Genomic DNA, 15,652 nt, shown 5'->3' on the forward strand with positions numbered 1-15,652 from the left:
GATATTTCTTTCAATCTGTATTTAATACTAAGCACACCCCTTGCAAAATCCAATGGCTGCTATGCTCGGAAGTTCCTAGATCAGCTTCGAAAACTAATCCAACGCCCATCGCATTCCTCCTCAAGGAAGTAGTGTACACTGGTGTACGTAACGTATTTTGCAACTTTAACCGAAATGCTTCAATCGGTATTACACTAAGTACCGGAAGCTCTTCTATTAATATCTTTGGTAAAGACTTCTTCAAGCAATTGTCGCGCACATCCCATCTCGCTCCTTCCAAGTATAATCCGTGCAATAAGCAAGTTCCCTGAAACACACCAAAATGTAAATTTGTAAAATTCAAATATAAAATAATAATATTAATGTAATTACTGTTTCTGGCCTTGATTCAACATCAAGAGGATCCAAGTAATGTGTAACACTGGTGTACAGAGTAGACCTATCCAGTGGCCAATTATTTCTTCTGCAGGAAATTTGCACTAAAGCGGCCAAATACGTTTCTGGAATGTGCAGTCCAGATAACCATAAAACCATGGGATCACTTTGTACTGTCTACAATTACAACGATTAAAATATTTCATCAATGATTAACATAATATTTATCACTTACCCAATTGTAATATTGCAATTGTCTCTTCTCAAAGTGATCCATCCAACCTCCGAGATTCTTGCAAGTAGCCGGTGCCAATAACCTCCAGCAAGTAGGCAGTTCACCGTTGAATAAACAGTATGCTACGTTGTCCAAGATAGAATCCATTCCAATTTCTCCGGCTAAAGCACGTTTCAGAGCCTTTAGGGTTTTTTTCATTTTCCTAATTAGCTTATTAAATCTCTCTAATTCTTGAATCAACACTATGATCGTTGGTGTCATAGTCAGTTGGAAGCTTGCTCGCACTTTCCATAATTCATAAGGTTCTGGAATCTTTTCCAATATATCATTGGCGACATTCAGTATAAATTCCTCCCGGCTTATTCCAGATCCAACCGCTCCTAAAAATCAAATAATTTAAAATGAAGAAATATAATATAACAATTACTTCAATAATTACCTGTTTGTGGTTGTAGTTCAATTAGATGTTTCCACATTTCTTTGGTGGCTTGTGTGTAATAACCAATTTCCGCATTGGCGTGCAATCCAAATACTTCAGGACTATTAGCTAATGGCAATTCATCAATAGCAGCTAAAATTAAATTTGTTAATTTGTTTTTTTTTATAATTATAATTTAATTATACCTATATAATCTTCCTTTACACCATCTATAGGTATAGTATAATCCACATGATCATCGTGGTAGAAATGGAAGGGTTGAAAAGTATCGAATAAGAAGTCTCCCATATATTCATCCATATAACATTTCACTATCCTTCTGTCAAAATCATCAATCACTCTACCACCATACATGACCTCTCCAATCAAATATTTCAAGCTGTTCCATGGCATTCTTGTATCTTTAGCCTCCAACGCTTTACTTAAATATGTATCCAATATTTGCACGCAAACGTTGAAATCAGATTCATTGAAGTCGTAGCATATATTCCAACCAATTTTATCATATTTTCGTCGCTCTTGAACAACGGCATGGAAGAAGGCGAGCACAAATATCAAAGGTTTGAAAGCTTGATGTTCGCAGCTCTCCAAAGTTTGCGGACGAATTTTGAAATAAGTGTTCCTTAAATTCAACTTTAATCCATTTGGAGGCTCTGTGACTACTTTCAGAGAACGCTGAAGTACACCAATTGGAAATGCATTTGTGGGATCCGTAGTTAACCAAAGACGGAAATCTGGATGCGGCTTACTGATCTTCTCTAGTTGTTTTTCTAAAGATCGTATAAACGAGAGTAACAAATGGCAATTTTGGAACATTAACCAATGTCCCCTCTGGATGGCTCCTTCTAGTAAGAGCAATGCATTCGGTTCTTGTCCTTGTCCCAGTGACAAGTACTTAAATTGAGCGTTAGATCTTTCTGCAAGTTTCATCAAATCTGCTGTGGGATCAGATCCCGGACTCAACACAAATACAACTGGCATCATTGGCGTGCTTTGTTCAAATATATTATCCAAACTAATAACCGGAGGCATGATATATTCTTCTCCCATCACCTTCGTAATAAAATCGCCTACAGCTCTGAAAACTCTGTCTACTCTAAAACAGCGCAGTAACATCAAAATTTGAAACGGCGGTAACCTTTCTTTGTAATCAAATGGTATATAAGAGACCTCCGGAGCATCCAAATCATACCAATCCTTCCAAATGCCAATGTGCTCTTCCAGCTGTCGTGGTAACTTCGAGAAATTGTCATCAAACTGCGTGGATAATTTCAGTACATCTTCCCATCCCTGAGCTGAAATCCATTTGGCCGGAATCGCTCTCGTTGATCTTTCCAATGTTACAGAACCCTTAATGAAAAAGTCTAGTTCCGATTGTAACATGTGTCCTTCATTCAATTGCAACTTGGTAGTCATTTGGAATGAAAACAATAATTTGTGCTTTTCAAAGATGCCTGTACAGCCATAATCGTACACGTTCTTGGTGAGAGTTTCAATTATATTCAATAGCCGTTTGACTAATACTTTATGGGGCAAAGCCTTTCTCAAGGAAAAAGCGAATACTTCTAGGTACGAACTTAATGAATATTGATACATTGTGTTGACTGATGCCATATCAGACAATACAAAAAATAAGATGGCTCCACGTTTTGCCACTGACCTGTATCCATCTCTCAATTTATCTATGTCTTTTGAAGTTTCTGCTGCCAATGATAATTTCACTGATACTTCATGCGCTTTAGTCTTTGTGTTTTCCAAAGTCTCAACCAACTCTACGTTGTCCAACATATTTCCAGTACTGGTCGAAAGTTCTCGCAACAAAGAGTCTTCCAATTGGGACAGTAAATTCTTATTCTCACTAGTTTCTGCAATTAAATTTTCACGTTGCTCTTCTAAATCTGCCCTCTCATTGCGCACAACAACACTGAGTAGTTGATCTTCTAATCCTGACAATGTCACTGTGTAGTTAATAACAACTCCTCTTGCATATACAGATGGACTGAACATAGGATTGGCCAACTTGGTTGTTAGATACATGCGGAAATTTGGATCATAATCGACTTCCTTGTCTCCAAGTATGATAAAGACTCTCCCGCTCACAACTTTTATGTTTTTCTCCAAAATATTATCAATAACCGGATCAACATAATCATCGACGTCTTGGAAAAGAACTGGCAATCCATATTTAATGGCCATATCCAGATGACGTAAGAAATCAGAATCGTTGAAACTAAGAACCTTCATATTGGTTTTTTCCTCCCGTTTCCTTATCCAATTCAATGCCTGTTGTTGTGGATCTATGCAAACGGGAAATCTTGAACCGCGTGTTGTTAATATTCCATTTTGCACTGATAACTCATCCGGTGGAAGGTTTTCAGAAACCCATTGGCTGATTTCGACATCATTAGTAAGCATAGTTATTCGAAATGGCTGTGACAGCGGTATTTCTCTTTGCAATATGTCAGATTGCCAATCTACGTATACCATTTCCCTTCTGAACTCAAAACTAAATGGTCCTGTATAGCTCAGAAATGCACCACAAAGCAGACAATCTCCAACAATGCGTTCTTTCTCTTGATAGAGTTTCTTGAGGTCTTCTGACCAGCGAGCCCTTTCTGAACTTAATCCTGTAATAAGCTTATCTGCTGCAATCAATCGTTTCATCATTAAATCTGTTTCTTCTTGAAGCTCTAATCGTCTCTTCATCGCAATCGAATATTTCTCATTTAACTTTGACAAATCTTCTTCAAGTTTGGCAATCTCAGTATTTAGCTTCTGAAGATATTTCATCGCTGCTTGATAATCACGCTGTAGTTGTTCCACTTTCTCCTTTTTAGGTTTTACTTCCTTATAAACTGCACAATAGCCCAATACTGCAGTAACGAACTTCAGGAGTCCAAAACCTGCTTTGCTGATACTTGCCATATCGTCCAATTTATTTGATTTTTTCAAATGAGTTTTAACTGCAGCCACTTGCTTTTGTGTGATTCCATCGACATTCAATTCTTGAAGAGACTTTAAAAATGACGGATCCGACATCATTCCCTTTGCACTTTTCCAACTTACTTCTTTAATACCTCTGATAATCACCACACACTCGCAGACCACTTGCACGGCTTCTGGGGGAGTCGCAAATGATCTAATTTCTGTAATATCAGACTTATCAAGATCCGCCAAAGCCAATCGTGCAGTTTCTAATGCTGGCAATGCCTCAGATAAAGCTTCTTCCGCATCTGCCTGCTCAACAACAATTACTTTCCTTTGCTCTTCGATTTCACCGCTTCGCTGTGAGGCAATATTTTTCTTTTCCGTTGCAATATCCGTTCCACTTTGAATTTCGGACAACATAGCTTCACACGCTGCAGTTGCTTCTGCAACTATAATTTTCTGTATAGCCAACTTAGAATTCAGAATGTCCAACTCCTGACTGGCTTCGTCAATTTTTGCCATTCCTCCTTTCAGTCGCTCGCATTGTGCAACGATGTACGAGTCGTGCTCTTCTACAAGCTTCAAATAGGATTGAATAAAGTCTAGATAATGCTTAGGCGTTACGTAATTCTTTCGGCGAAGAATTGTCAAAAAGTTTGCAGTATACATTGATAAAGTATTATGAACGTGCACGACATGCTCAATTATTGAAGGCCTGTATTGTTCAGGAAGTCTAACGTTTTCTTTCAGAAATACTGATGCCACAGCTACCAAAGCTTGCTGCGGCCATGGAAATAACCAGTCTATGCATGTATTATTTACCAAACCAGGGAAGTTTCTACAACGTTTACTCAGTATATCTCCTGATGGAGACATGGATAGTACAACGTGCAAGTTATCGCAGCATTTATGAACAAAATACTGCCAAACTCCATCTTTATGTATTCCATAACCGGCATTGCGAGATTGGGTTCGTACAGAACCAATAACCTGATCCTTTTCTTCGTCAGTAAATAGCGATGGTACCATTCCTATCATCAAAATGTTGTTAATGAATTCAAGAAAACCTTCTTCAGCTACCTGAGCTGCAGTAAATAGAAACACAGACGGCTTACGATCAACACCCAATTGGTAATATAATTTCTTCAAATCTTCTTTAAAACTCGTCTCGTTATATCCTCTGCAAAGCATTATTTCAAACATTTCGCAGCCTGCCGCAAAAGCAGCTAGTCTTGTTAAGCTGGCTTTACCACTTCCACCTACACCGACAAGCATCACATGACCTCTTTCTAATCGTAATCCTCTATGAATGCGAGTCAAGTGCTCTAAAGCATCATCAAACAAAACTATATTTAATTTCTGTTTTCTCTCGTTATATTCTTCTATAATTTCTTGGAATAAATAGTAAATAGCCTCATAGTCTAATAAGTCCTCGTAATATCTAGGTTCATCTTCGTTGACAGCATTTCTATAATCGCCAAATAGTACTGGATCTCTCATCGTATATTCCAGTATATCTATGGATTCTTCTTTTTCTCCTTCTTCTTCGTCTGCTATAGGTATAGGCATTTCTGGTTGCATTTCGCTGGGCGAGTATATTATTTCTCCATCCTCGTTAGTTTCCATCACAGAAGTTGTTTGCGGTGGCGGTGGTGGAGGGAATGTTCTACTGATTACATCGATAAGATGGTTTCTCATTAATTCTTGATCCTCCGTGCATATCAATCTATCACAGATAACTCTCATAAATTCATTTCTCCATACCCTTAATATCTGATGAAGAAACTTATAATGCAGAGGTACAGTTACGCACATTCCTGCAACAATACGCGAAAGATCTCGCATATTAAATATGTAATGGAATTTGTTTGGTGTCGGTGGTAGTTCAACAATTGTAATTTTATATAACTCCAAAGTCATTTCAATTATCCTAGATCCAATCTGAACTTCTTCTTCAAATATTGAAAGGTGTCCGTTCAATATCGAAGAATATACGTGGAAGAGAGTGGAATCTGCAGGGAATGCCAGATTTAAAACCGTAAACATTGACATAAATCTTGCATCTACTTCATTTCGCCCACCACCTGCAACTCCCATTGCTGCAAAGTAACTAATATCCCTAAGATTCTTCCAAATTAAGTCTTTTCCGCGATCATAGAATCCGCCACGTTCGAATAACAATTTCAAAAGGGCAATAGGCTGCTGAGTTCCGTAATCATCTACTTGAGGCATGTTCAAATCATCGATGAAACAAATTAGTTTCTTGCCCATGGGAGGACCATAAATATCTTTTGTTCGCTTTTCAACTGAAGACTCTAGATTTCGTTGAACATCCATAGATGATGTCCTCGACGAAAAGTTGATGTTTAGTAAAATAAAAACGTCTTGATTTAAATCACGTAGAAAGTCTTGAATTATTGCTGTCTTTGAAGTGCCTGTATCTCCAACTAGAATAATGGGTCTTCGTATGCTGTTCATAAGTTTTAGGATGTACGTAACACGAATAGTGTCTACAGTCGGAACTAAAATTTCGGAATACTTTTTCTTTCGATCGTGTATATAACCAGGAACTAACCAATTCCATGCCACCCATACAGCTTCCTTAATATCGAAATAGTAATCATATAATGTTGGATAAGCAGTGGGCAGCTTTCCTGCCTTAGCCTTATTATCTATTTTATCTTCTTCGTTCATCATTGCACATTGCTTTTTCACAAATCCATCAAAGTCATCCCTAACAGCAGCTACCAATGGAGCTCCCAGTGAATAATAAATGCACGACAAAAATATACATTCTATTAAATTCTCATCTACCGCATCTTCCTCTTCATTTCTAACAATCTCAATCTGCTCTGGATACATAGAATCTATCATGAAACACAATTGTGTTATCAAGTTTAAACCTGTCTGAGGTATCACAGTCTTCAAAGGTACCAGTTGTTGCATTCCAATTTGACCCAAAATGATATATGTGAGACAGGGTACCACGTATTGTTCGTAAAGGTGTTCAAAAAATTCTCTTTCCGGTTTAAAGCTACGAGTTTGTACCCATCGGTCCCAAAAAGGTTGATATCCCAAATTCTTTGGATCTACGTACACCATTCCTGCTCTGGATACAGTTGCAGGAGAAGCGTATGCCAGATCACCAACTTCAAACAACAACGCACAAATTGGCGTTTGTAATCTAATTCTCTCGCCATTGGCCAATGTTAATAATTTATTATCATCCATAACTGAATTCATATTCTCTATCCACAGGGCATCCACGTCACCATCGAATAAAATATACCGCCTCTCTGCCTTCTCTGTTGGCTTATTCATTTCTCTAAATATATTAGACAGCAAACCATCCGTCCAATCTCTCGTGAATGGATCCAATATACCATACAATTCAATTACTGAACATGCTTTCGGATTTAGAATATTCATCTTTGTTGGTAAACCAAGCAAAGTTTGTGCCCTGCATAAAGTTTCTATAACAACTGTTTTTCCACCTCCTGTTGGACCAACAAGCATAGTAGAATGCCTAGTCATCATAGTCTCATAAAACTGTATCACCTTGTCAACTTGATCAGGAAGTACTATATATCTTCTTTTTTCCAAACTCTTCTCCACAGCCTCGTTGAAATCAGGATAACCAACGCGAGGACAGTCCATACCCGGAAAGAGATCACGAATCAAGCCCAAAAATAAAGGTACGTCTTCAAAAACAAATTTTGGAAAGTTCATGTCACGTAAAGCACGCATCAAGACCAACGTTTCTGAAATATCTGGTGAAGCTCTCTTCAAGACACCAGCCATCCTTAATACGGCATTCAAAGCCCTCAAACCCCAGTCGTAATGATATTGTTTTGATAGTTGTTCTCGTGCTAATTTATACAGGACAGTCATCTTTTTTGCTAGCAATTTTGCTTGCAAAAATCCATCAGAGAATAACGAAATTAAACAGATGAGTTCCAAATCTGGTAAAATGCAAACTACTGGTCGAAATAAAGCTTTTACGGATTCTGGTAATTCAGTTCTTCCAGCATAACCCGGATTCATTGTAATAAAAATGCCCACTTTTGGATCCAAATCAATTTCAATACCTTCAAAAATAAAGCGTTTCACTTGCATTACCAATGCATTCCTAATTGTTTGTAACTGAGTGGATATTACAGAAAGTACAGATATATCGATTCTGTTAAACTCATCGAAACAACCCCAAGCGCCGCATTGCGCTAATCCAGCTAAATTAGTTCCTATAGCTTTGAAATCCATTCCTTCTCCACAATTTGTAACTATGCATAGCAAAGCTAATGCCTTAGCTAAATCTTTTACAGTCTCCGTTTTCCCCGTACCAGCAGGTCCAGCAGGAGCCCCGCCTAAGTGCATTAACAGAGCTTGCGTTACCGTTAAGTATATTCTGTCTGTCAATGGTGTTATAACTAATCGACCATTTAAACCCATGTATTCATAGCCATACTCAAAGGATCCCGTACATTGAGTTACCCACAGATTATCCAATTTATTGATCCAATAGAATCTTAGTTGACTTTCCCAGTCAAACTCTTTTGCATCCGTAACGCTATCTCTAACAAAATTTTCAACGATATCTCTTGCATGAACTTCAATTGTTGCAACAGTTTTGAATTTTGTTCGGTCATTGGACGTTAGATCTTCACGAACGGTAACAACAATGTCATCTAATTGCTTATTTAATTGACCTAAATATTCTTTCATCGCTCTCTTATTACCCTTTCCAATTTTCTCAAAAACGTTTTCTACTTCGGCCGTCCACCAAACTTGATTGGCTGCCAAACAAATCATTCCCTGATAATCCATCATCCATTTCGTTCGTGGCCTCTGAGTTTTTCCGTAATCATAAATAGATTTTTTTGTTTGAAATCGATTCGATCTTCTCATTTCAAATTGAACATCATTCATCCATTCTTCCACTTTACCTTCAGCAAAAACGGCATTTCTAAATTCCATAATTTCTCTCTCTGCCGATATCATAGCGCTTGCAGTCATTCTATCCTGACTATCCAAGCCTAATCTTAAAGATTTGATATTGTCAAACATTTTAAGCATATGTTCTTGTACTACTCCAGGGTCACTGCTTCCTAGTATTGATAATAATTCATCGGTTGAAATGAAGAAAAACCTTGGAAATCTTCTCCGTTTTGCATCTAAATAATCATTCAATGATTTCTGACACTTATCCAATCCATAGCTTAGACCCATAAAATCATTGAGGCGACCAGATGCAGTACAACAATCCAGAACGTTAGGATTTTTAGCAGTGTCAACCATAATTCTTCTGAAAGCTTTATCAATATCGTCAAATTTTTTGGCTTCTTCCGGTAGCTGGGCTCGAATATCGCCGCCAACAAATATTCCCTCTAAGTACAACCACTTTCTCTGTACACCGAACCACTCATCAATCACTTCACCCATTAGCGATAGATTTTTTTCCCACTTTTGAACAACAGGGAGGAACGGTCCAACGAATTGTGAACCTGCCATACTTTGCAAATTCATAGAATTATCATCCAATATTTGCATAATTTCATCAACAGGTCCTAGAATAAATCCTCGATCATCCGTTCCTTTCAAATGTTTAATAACTGTAAATACAGTCGTATTCCATACTTCAATTATTTCTTTAACGCCTTTTTCAATTGCCAATTCTTTAATAGCATTAGTGATTATTTCTTCGGCCATATCTTGGTAATTATGTAACTCCATGGAGAACATATTATCCAAAGTAAATCTGTCCGGTGACATATCAAAAACTTTTCCAGTCTTATTCATAAGTTCCTTCCAATGTCTTTCACGCAAAGCTTCGTTCTTTAAAGCAACCATCAATGGCACCACATTTTTAAATTGTTTCATCTTGGTGTCAAGCATTATACCAATAGGAGTGTTTCGAACTACTTTACTCAGCCTTCGAAAATCTTTCATGAACCCTTCGATTCCATCCACCAAAGCTTGTGGATTCAAATTAACCCACAGAGTTCTACCCCATATTTCGCGAGCACTTTTTTGGGACGCATAAATTTTATAAATCAACACTAATCCTTCGAATTCGGTTTTTGTTCGTAAAAATTCTGAATAATCGGCAAGAGGTATATCAAACAGCATTTCGGCTTTAGATAAGTCAATACGACGTGATTCTAGACCATCAAATACATTTGTGTAATGCTCCATAAGCGATAAACCTTTGTCCAGATCTTCACCAACAGCACCAGGTCCAGCCAAGTCCCATTGATGCACAAATTCTGCTAGTACTGCACAGAATGAATTTATTTCATCCAACGTCAACTGAGCAAATCGTTCTTTAGTCGCTTCCAACGTTTGCGATCTGTACAAAGCGGACATATAGAGATTTTTCCATTCTTCCTCTAAATTATAAGCCATCTTTTCATCTTCCGGATCATAAACAATGTGGTGATCTTCCAAAACGTTGTAGGTCTGTTGGTAGTAACTATAACGTAATTCCGAATTTACATTATTCTTTAATATAGTTGAAATGGCTTGCATGATGTTTTTGAAAAGCTCTAAACCTTTAATATTTTTGTTCACCGTACTTCTCAATTCAACCATTTCCTCCTTGAACTCAAACATATTTAGCCTTGTTCTTTCAGCTAGCTTCGAGCCAAGCATAATTTTCCACTCCATCGAATGTTGTTTAATAGCATCCATCAATGGTATTAGATTGACACGGATGGATCCAACATCATACAACTCGGTATGCTCATCCATGTGCTTAATGATATCGGTGTAGAAGTTGAATCGTGTATCGAACTGTGGTAGTACTACTGTTTTGGCAATAAATCTTTCACATACAAAATCCTTATCCAAATTCCATAGGAAATTGTACTTTTTCCACTTTTGAAGGTATTTATGAACGGCAAGAATACTTTTGTAACAACTCCCTTGGAGCTGCGCCATAACTTCATGTACTTCCGATATTTGTATAACATCGTCGTAGAAAGCATGAATAAATGGTTCATCGGAATTAAACACTTTTTGTGGTTCGCAATTTAAGCACATACCATTCATCCAACGCGGAAACTGTTTTAACTGTTCCATGAATTCTTTTACGCTACGTAAGATTATATTATACATTTCCTGCTGACCAGGTCTCAGACCAACAGTTGATGACATTAATATTGCATCCACTTGAAACATTAATTCATTATTAACAAATATGTTATTCAAATACTCCAAATTAGCGATTGCCATATCAGCAAAACAATTGTAAAGCTTCAATTCCCAATAATCGTAATAAAGCTTCATATGGGACGACGAACCTGTATTAGTTTTCAAAGTCAGTGCTTCCAATTTAATAATCAATGGGCCAAATTGATTATATAGTTTCACCATCGCGCATACTTTTTCCGTTCGTACATCTCGCAAATTATTGAAAAATTCTTTACATGGCATTCTAACAGGATCTTCACTGACAAACGTAAACTCGTACAAATTGAATCTCCTTAACTGTTGCACATTATCCAACATAAAATTCTCGGTATGCTCGATCTGTCTATTAATCGACACCAAGTGTTTTATCTTAATTGAGCATTGCTCAGTATATTCTTTTATAGTCAACGATGTCCAATTGATTCTAGTTAAGGCAGGTTGTATATGAGCTTCTATATCCCTGATGATTTCCCTCAAAAAGTTCAATTGTGCTAAAGATAGCTTACTAACCGTATCGTTGTAGGTGTTGATCATGTTTTGAACCAGTTCAACATCCTGTCTCAGCTTCTTCTTTTGGACGCTCGCATATTTAATCATTTCCGGAATTTCGTAACCAGTCGACTGGATCAGTTCGGCGCCAGCGATGCAATGGTAAATCTTCTCATCAAAATTTAAAACGAAATGTATATTTTCTTCCGACAGCATTTTCGTTCCAATTATATCGATCCAAGTGATATTTTTCTTTATTTTAGTGTTTATCAATATAACATTCTTATGCTGCTGAATCTTGGTACCTAGAAAAATAGAATAATTAGAATTATATTTATTATTATTAATGTAGTAATAATTACTTTTTGATATGCCATGCATTTCAGATTGAGATGCCTTCGAAGATCGCAAAGTCCCAGAACTGGAAACAATTTTAATATTCTTTTGGCCCAATCTTGAACTGGCTTGTTGAACTAAAATAATAATAATAAATCAATATAGACAAAATATGGACAATCTTTTACAAAATAATTGTTAAGTTAAGCGGTTATACAAATAGTATACTTAAACATACTTTCAGGTTTATAATTAATGTTTTCTAAACGCAGTAAATCCATCTTTAAAGTTTCTTCAACAATTGGAACAGCTACATCAAGCCATTCTTGATACTTCATTTGTTCATATTGCTTCAAGCTTTTAGCAAGCTTTACATAAATATTAAAAGCTTCTAACTTTAACGTTGACGTTTTCAATTCTTCCACTAATCGAAACTTTAATATGGGAGCTTTAGTACTAGCAAATAATTGCTGTACCCAAAATATTGCACCGCCGTGTTTTTGATGATTTCTGCATAAGATGGGAGTCCTCTTATTGCGCTAAAAATGACATTTACAAATTATTAAAATTTAATAAATATAAGTTACTCATTACCAAATATAGATTTTCACTTGATGCCAATTCTTTGCTGAACTGATCCATGACAATTTCAAACTTGGACATTAATTGATCATGAATAATTCTACGCGTTTTCATAAATTTGAACTTTAATAACTTTTCCAAAGCACCCTCCGCTGATCTGAAATTACTTAAGTTATAACAAATTATCTTTATTAAATTTAACTATGTACCTTAGAACTTTAAAACTTTGATCGATGAAGAGAGTTGCGGTTCTCTCCAATAGCTTTACTTCTTTACCAAACTGTGTCATTATCTGTTGCCAATTTTCTTTAAACGTTTCCTTATAAATATCAAAATCAGCCAATTCAATTGGATGGACAAGGCTTTCTAAATTTCTAACAACATCATCGATTTTCTGCGGATCGGTCATAATTGATTTCAATTCAGGTCCAAAAATATTTGTAAATTGATCAACAATCTGCAAAATTAATATGATAAATTATTAATAAATTAGTGATAATTATTGATTTAATCATACATCGGCAATAGCCTCTAAATCTTTACAAACTAAAGCAATATAGTCTGACTCTCCGAACAGTTTCTTCCTATCAAATTCCCAACGAGCTGTCTTCCCTGACAACTCAATTTTGTCTCTGGTTTCCATATAGCATTCTTTCCACGATTTCAACATTTCTCGTACCTCCCCAGCTAACGTTTTAATTTCTTTAATTGGCATTCGAAATAAGACAGTGTTATCCAAAGCAATACGACTCTTCTCGCAAAGAGCCCAAGATATTCTCTCCAACAATGGCACCATTTGCTCATCTTGGCAATAGTGTCGAGATAGAACCCAAATCATATGAAGTCCTTCATATAGATTAGGAATATTAATTCTGGTTTTAACAAAATCTTCACAATGTTCCATAGTCTACGGTAATTTAATTGAGCCTAATAATATAAGATTATGTTAAATAACATACCTTCAAGTGTCGTAGAATCGTGAATAAAAATTTAACATTGTCACGTGCTTGATTGTAAGCTTTACGTAAGTCATCTTGATACATTACAAATCCAGTCATGATTGGCGAATTAGCCTTTTCCAATATATTGCATATTCGTATAAATGTAAGTTTTTTCATGGGTTCAAACAATATCCCTAAACTATCCTCACGAACCTTCCAAAATTCGTATTCTGCCACTGGACCATTACCAATAGGTTGCTGAAAATATTTCAATTTATTTAAAATAATCACGTACATATTAATTTAAATTTTTACTAAGGCTTGTTGTGCATCCATAACTTTTGAAATCAGCTTTTGATTGTTCATTATGATTTCTTCCATTTTCTTAATTGCGTTTTTATCTTTAACGAGAACTGCATCTTCTAAATGCATAAAATCTGGCCCTTCTGTATTTGTCATACAATCATCCTCCACGTGGTCAATAGCCCTAAGGAAATATACAAACATTACTTACAATATTAATTAAGTCCATCAAGATATTACCAATGTAATCCACTTAGAAAAACTTCACAATCCTTAATCATTTCCTCTTTCATGCGTATTTGTTCTTGAGCGTCTATTAGGTTTTCTTCTGAAGATTCTTGGTTTGTTATGGATTTTTGACTGCCCTGATCAAAGCACGTAGATGATAAATTTCGTAAACTTGGTTTACTTCCAGCGTACTCTGTGAAGGACACGGTGGGCGTCACTACTTCAGAACCCATAAGTCTTCGATGTATCTTTGCAACCTGTTTGTTCTTCATCAAAGGAACTATTCCCTAAAATATATGATTCGTTTAATCCCATCGAGATATAAAAAATAACAACTGTTTACCATAGCGGCATGTATATTCAGAGACTGCAAAAATTTTGCAGAAAAGGCTCCAATGTAAAAGTAACTTGGCATTTCGACTAACGCATCTTCGTACGTATCGAAATTGGGAATTGCGTCTTCAGTGAGACGCACAAAATACATAAACTGCTTTGCGGGAAAATTTTTACCTTCACCAAAATCCCCAATGTGTGCTTCCAACATGTAATCCGTCTCCAAAACTTGTATTATTTTCTAAATAAATAATATATTTAAACATTTAATTATATAATTATAATTTATATATTACCGTCACGTAAATGATTTCTGGTTCGGGAACTTCCTCTGTCACCGTTTCCATTTCACCAGTTTCGGTATCCTTTTTACTTTTCTTGCCTTTCTTTCCTTTCTTTCCGCCCTTTTTTCCTTTCTTTTTACCTATATATATATATATATATGTAATATTTATCATAAACATTTAAAAGAACTGTAATAATTACGTTCAGATGTTTTAGGTGTTTCCGTCGTTTGCTCTGCTCCACCTTCTTCATCTGTAGCATTTCCATCGGTAGTATCTAAATTATCAGTTTGCGTTGTACCTAAATCTAATTGAGGAACTTCTGGTGGAATATTTGTAACTTCAGGAGCAACACCCTCTGGCATTTGAGAAATATCTTCCATTTCCTGAGCACCATCTTCAGTCACCAATTCTGGTTCACATACAGCAAATTTAATGATCAGTAACAATATATTTTCTTATTATACCTGCAGCAAATTCTGTAGGAACATCAGTTGCTTCACTATCGCTTGTGGGAGAATTTGCATCACTTTGATCGCTTTTCTTACTTTTCTTTTTCTTCTCCTTTTTTGCATTCTTCTCCTTTTTACCTTTACCTTTTTTCTTTTTGGTAGTTTCTTCGGGAACTGGTTCTTCCACAATAATTGACGGTTCTTTTTCTGAAAATATAAATACAATTAAACTAGAAATATTGTTCTAATATAGATGACAACCAATTCCGATCTAAAGTGGAACCTCGCTTAACGAGTTTAATCCGTTCCAAAATTTCCGGATTTTTACTCGTATAGTGAAACATATTCAAAAAAACATATAGTGTGCACAAGTTTTAAAAAGCAAAGCAAAATGCTCGTTAAGCGAGGTTCCACTGTATTTAATAAACACTATTCATATTAAATTGTATTTAGAATATTCAATAGATGACATATAATTTTATTAATAAAAATATAATAATATGATTTATTATTTTATAATCAAGCGCTCCATTTACCAA

General features: G+C 36.1%; 1 protein-coding gene across 1 annotated transcript; it reads right to left on the bottom strand.

The window, feature by feature from the left end:
* Positions 1-7: 7 nt before the first annotated feature.
* Positions 8-14,724, bottom strand: LOC108566113 (dynein heavy chain 10, axonemal). The gene is made up of 15 exons (XM_017925835.1): positions 14,674-14,724; positions 14,388-14,618; positions 14,057-14,331; positions 13,829-14,000; positions 13,532-13,771; positions 13,090-13,479; positions 12,782-13,029; positions 12,585-12,729; positions 12,229-12,529; positions 12,017-12,127; positions 1,235-11,959; positions 1,050-1,181; positions 611-990; positions 373-552; positions 8-307 (listed from the first exon to the last, which is right to left on the bottom strand). The coding sequence occupies exons 1-15, from the start codon at positions 14,722-14,724 to the stop codon at positions 11-13; spliced, it is 13,878 nt and encodes a 4,625-aa protein (XP_017781324.1). The 3' UTR covers positions 8-10.
* Between the last annotated feature and the right edge of the window lie 928 nt (positions 14,725-15,652).

Source organism: Nicrophorus vespilloides, unplaced genomic scaffold (assembly GCF_001412225.1).
Source record: "Nicrophorus vespilloides isolate i.1.1-1 unplaced genomic scaffold, Nicve_v1.0, whole genome shotgun sequence".
Taxonomy (NCBI): domain Eukaryota; kingdom Metazoa; phylum Arthropoda; class Insecta; order Coleoptera; family Silphidae; genus Nicrophorus; species Nicrophorus vespilloides.

What these genes read in the sequence shown, in the direction of transcription:
- LOC108566113 (XM_017925835.1), bottom strand. Translation starts at nt 14,724, where the DNA reads ATGGAAACGGTGACAGAGGAAGTTCCCGAACCAGAAATCATTTACGTG. An exon ending in TGAATATACATGCCGCTATG is followed by an intron (nt 14,332 to 14,387) that starts GTAAACAGTTGT and finishes CATATATTTTAG; the next exon opens with GGAATAGTTCCTTTGATGAA. An exon ending in TTTCTAAGTGGATTACATTG is followed by an intron (nt 14,001 to 14,056) that starts GTAATATCTTGA and finishes ATATTTCCTTAG; the next exon opens with GGCTATTGACCACGTGGAGG.